Raw genomic sequence first — 2,324 nt, 5'->3', positions numbered from 1 at the left:
ATGTCTGAACGACACTATCTAAAGAACACGCCAAGGTAGACCATGGTGTGGACATCCCACTTGCGCATGGTTGAGTCGTTGTCCATGGTCAACCGAGTGCAGAGTATCATGGCTGGGCAGATGAGCATAGGTAATCACCATGGTCTAGGCAATGTCCATGATTAAAATCTTGGTTTCCCATGGTCAAAATCTCAATTTGACCATGACAATCATGGTTTTTTTACCCTGGGGAGTAATTTGAGGAGGGGGGGAGGGGGACTTTCTCAAAATCGAAAACGGGGCCACGACGACTTAGCCTTGGGTAAGTATAGTATACAGCTGAATTTCTGTTTGGTTTGTTGACACGTTCCTATCTGTCTCCTTCGCCAGCTGGCCGACTCCGACGTGGTGATCGACCCGTCTGTCATGGTGTGGATCCCGGTGTGGCAGACAATGCACGACCCGGAGGTGTTCCCGGAGCCCGAACGCTTCGACCCCGATCGCTTTACGGAGGAGAACAAGCAGGCACGCCACCAGTACCACTACCTGCCTTTCGGGGAGGGGCCACGCTTCTGCATTGCCGAGAGGTTCGCCATGCTGGAGATGAAGCTGTGCCTGGCCGGGCTGCTGCAGACGTACGCCTTCGACTTTGGCTCTAAGACGGACTTAAAGCTCGAACTCGCACAAGATGCAGCCGCACCCACGCCAAAGAACGGCTTTTGGCTTCGAGTGAATGACAGGCCATCGTCTACTTGAGAAATTACAGTGAAAGTGTCTAATTCCGGACCAGCAGGGCAAATCCGCAAGGTGCTTTGTTGCATTTGTACATCAAAAATACACAAAGTTGGTTCACAATATAGATAATTATCCACGAGGCTCTAGAGGTTTATGTAATTTGTAGTTTCATCATTTAGAGACACCCAGCCCAGTGCAATTTGAGTAATAGTTCCGACCAGGGCACACACAGTGAAGCGGTACTTCAATGCGTTTGCCACATAGTACCGATGCTAAGCCACGATCACTAGATGCAGCTTTAACGGTAGTATGCTGTAGTAGAAAAATGTTAATATCGTGCAAACTATCGCGTGTAATATTAATTTTATAGGATCTTACTCGATCTTTCACTTACAAATGGTCACTTAAAAATGCACCAAATTTTCAATTCACTGATGATATGACAAAGGAGCTTAAGTCCACCTCTGGGTGATTTTTACTTTTTGGGTGCGAAATGATGTGTACATGGTAACAATCATGCCAGCCAAACGGCATGTTGATATCTTGAACCGTTTGGCCTGTATGAAAAGTCACAAAGGAACGTAAGTCCATGCATGAGCTGATAAAGGGACATAAGTCCATGCATGAGCTGATAAAGGAACATAAGTCCAGGTGTAGCTTCACAAAGAAACATAAGTCCACCAGTGGGATTTGACAAAGGAACATAAGTCCAAGTCATTTTGGTCAAGAAATGGCCTCTAGCACCCAAACAGTAGGAGGTAGAGCACGACGGATGAAATTTTCACCCTAAGGGCTCTATTTTGACGAGTTACCCTTAGGCACCCGTAAAAATATTTGAAAAAAAAAATACATTTTGTGACCTGTAGTTTTCGATTTTTTTAAAAGTCAATTTTTGAGCGAGATTGTTCATCTTCGAACTTGATCTGTTTTTTTATGATACAAAACGGCCCTGAAATTCCCAGATCGCTGTCCTAATTCCTTCTTGAGTTGCCGTGCGGACTTATGTTCCCCTGTCAAATCTTGTTGGTGGACTTATGTTCCTTTGTTAAGCTACACCTGGACTTATGTTCCTTTGTCAAATCTTGTTGTTGGACTTATGTTCCTTTGTGAAACTACACCTGGACTTATGTTCCTTTGTCAAATCCCACTGGTGGACTTACGTTCCTTTGTCAGATCCCACAGGTGGACTTATGTTCCTTTGTCAAATCCCACTGTGTTGTTGGACTTATGTTCCTTTGTGAAACTACACCTGGACTTATGTTCCTTTGTCAAATCCCACTGGTGGACTTACGTTCCTTTGTCAGATCCCACAGGTGGACTTATGTTCCTTTGTCAAATCCCACTGGTGGACTAACGTTCCTTTGTCACATCCCACAGATGGACTTATGTTCCTTTGTCAGCTCATGCATGGACTTACGTTCCTTTGTCAGATCCACAAGGGGGTGTCAAAACACATAAGTCACACTAAAATGTGTTCTAATAGAGATAGAGCTACACATGTTTTGCAGAGATGTTAAGCATCCTTAAACAAAACATTCTGTGAAGGAAAAAGTAATCTAGCTTTAAAACTGTAGCAGCCAGACTAGAATTAGACACACTTTTGGCTCTCC

General features: G+C 44.4%; 2 protein-coding genes across 7 annotated transcripts in view; one reads left to right on the top strand and one right to left on the bottom strand.

Moving 5' to 3' along the window:
• Positions 1-873, top strand: part of LOC113216896 (probable cytochrome P450 6a14) — a 10,918-nt gene extending 10,045 nt beyond the window's left edge. The window contains exon 2 of the mRNA XM_052263585.1: positions 370-873. Within this exon, the coding sequence (XP_052119545.1) occupies positions 370-735 (366 nt within the window). The 3' untranslated portion in view covers positions 736-873. The remainder of the gene's footprint in view (positions 1-369) is intronic.
• The window catches only part of LOC113216791 (venom carboxylesterase-6-like), a 223,571-nt gene that overhangs the window by 114,889 nt on the left and 106,358 nt on the right, over positions 1-2,324 (bottom strand). The gene's annotated exons all lie outside the window — the stretch shown is intronic.

The sequence above is a fragment of the Frankliniella occidentalis genome, unplaced genomic scaffold (assembly GCF_000697945.3).
Source record: "Frankliniella occidentalis isolate FOCC.00 unplaced genomic scaffold, Focc_3.1 Scaffold12, whole genome shotgun sequence".
Lineage (NCBI taxonomy): Eukaryota > Metazoa > Arthropoda > Insecta > Thysanoptera > Thripidae > Frankliniella > Frankliniella occidentalis.
This window is presented reverse-complemented; position numbering and strand designations above follow the sequence as displayed.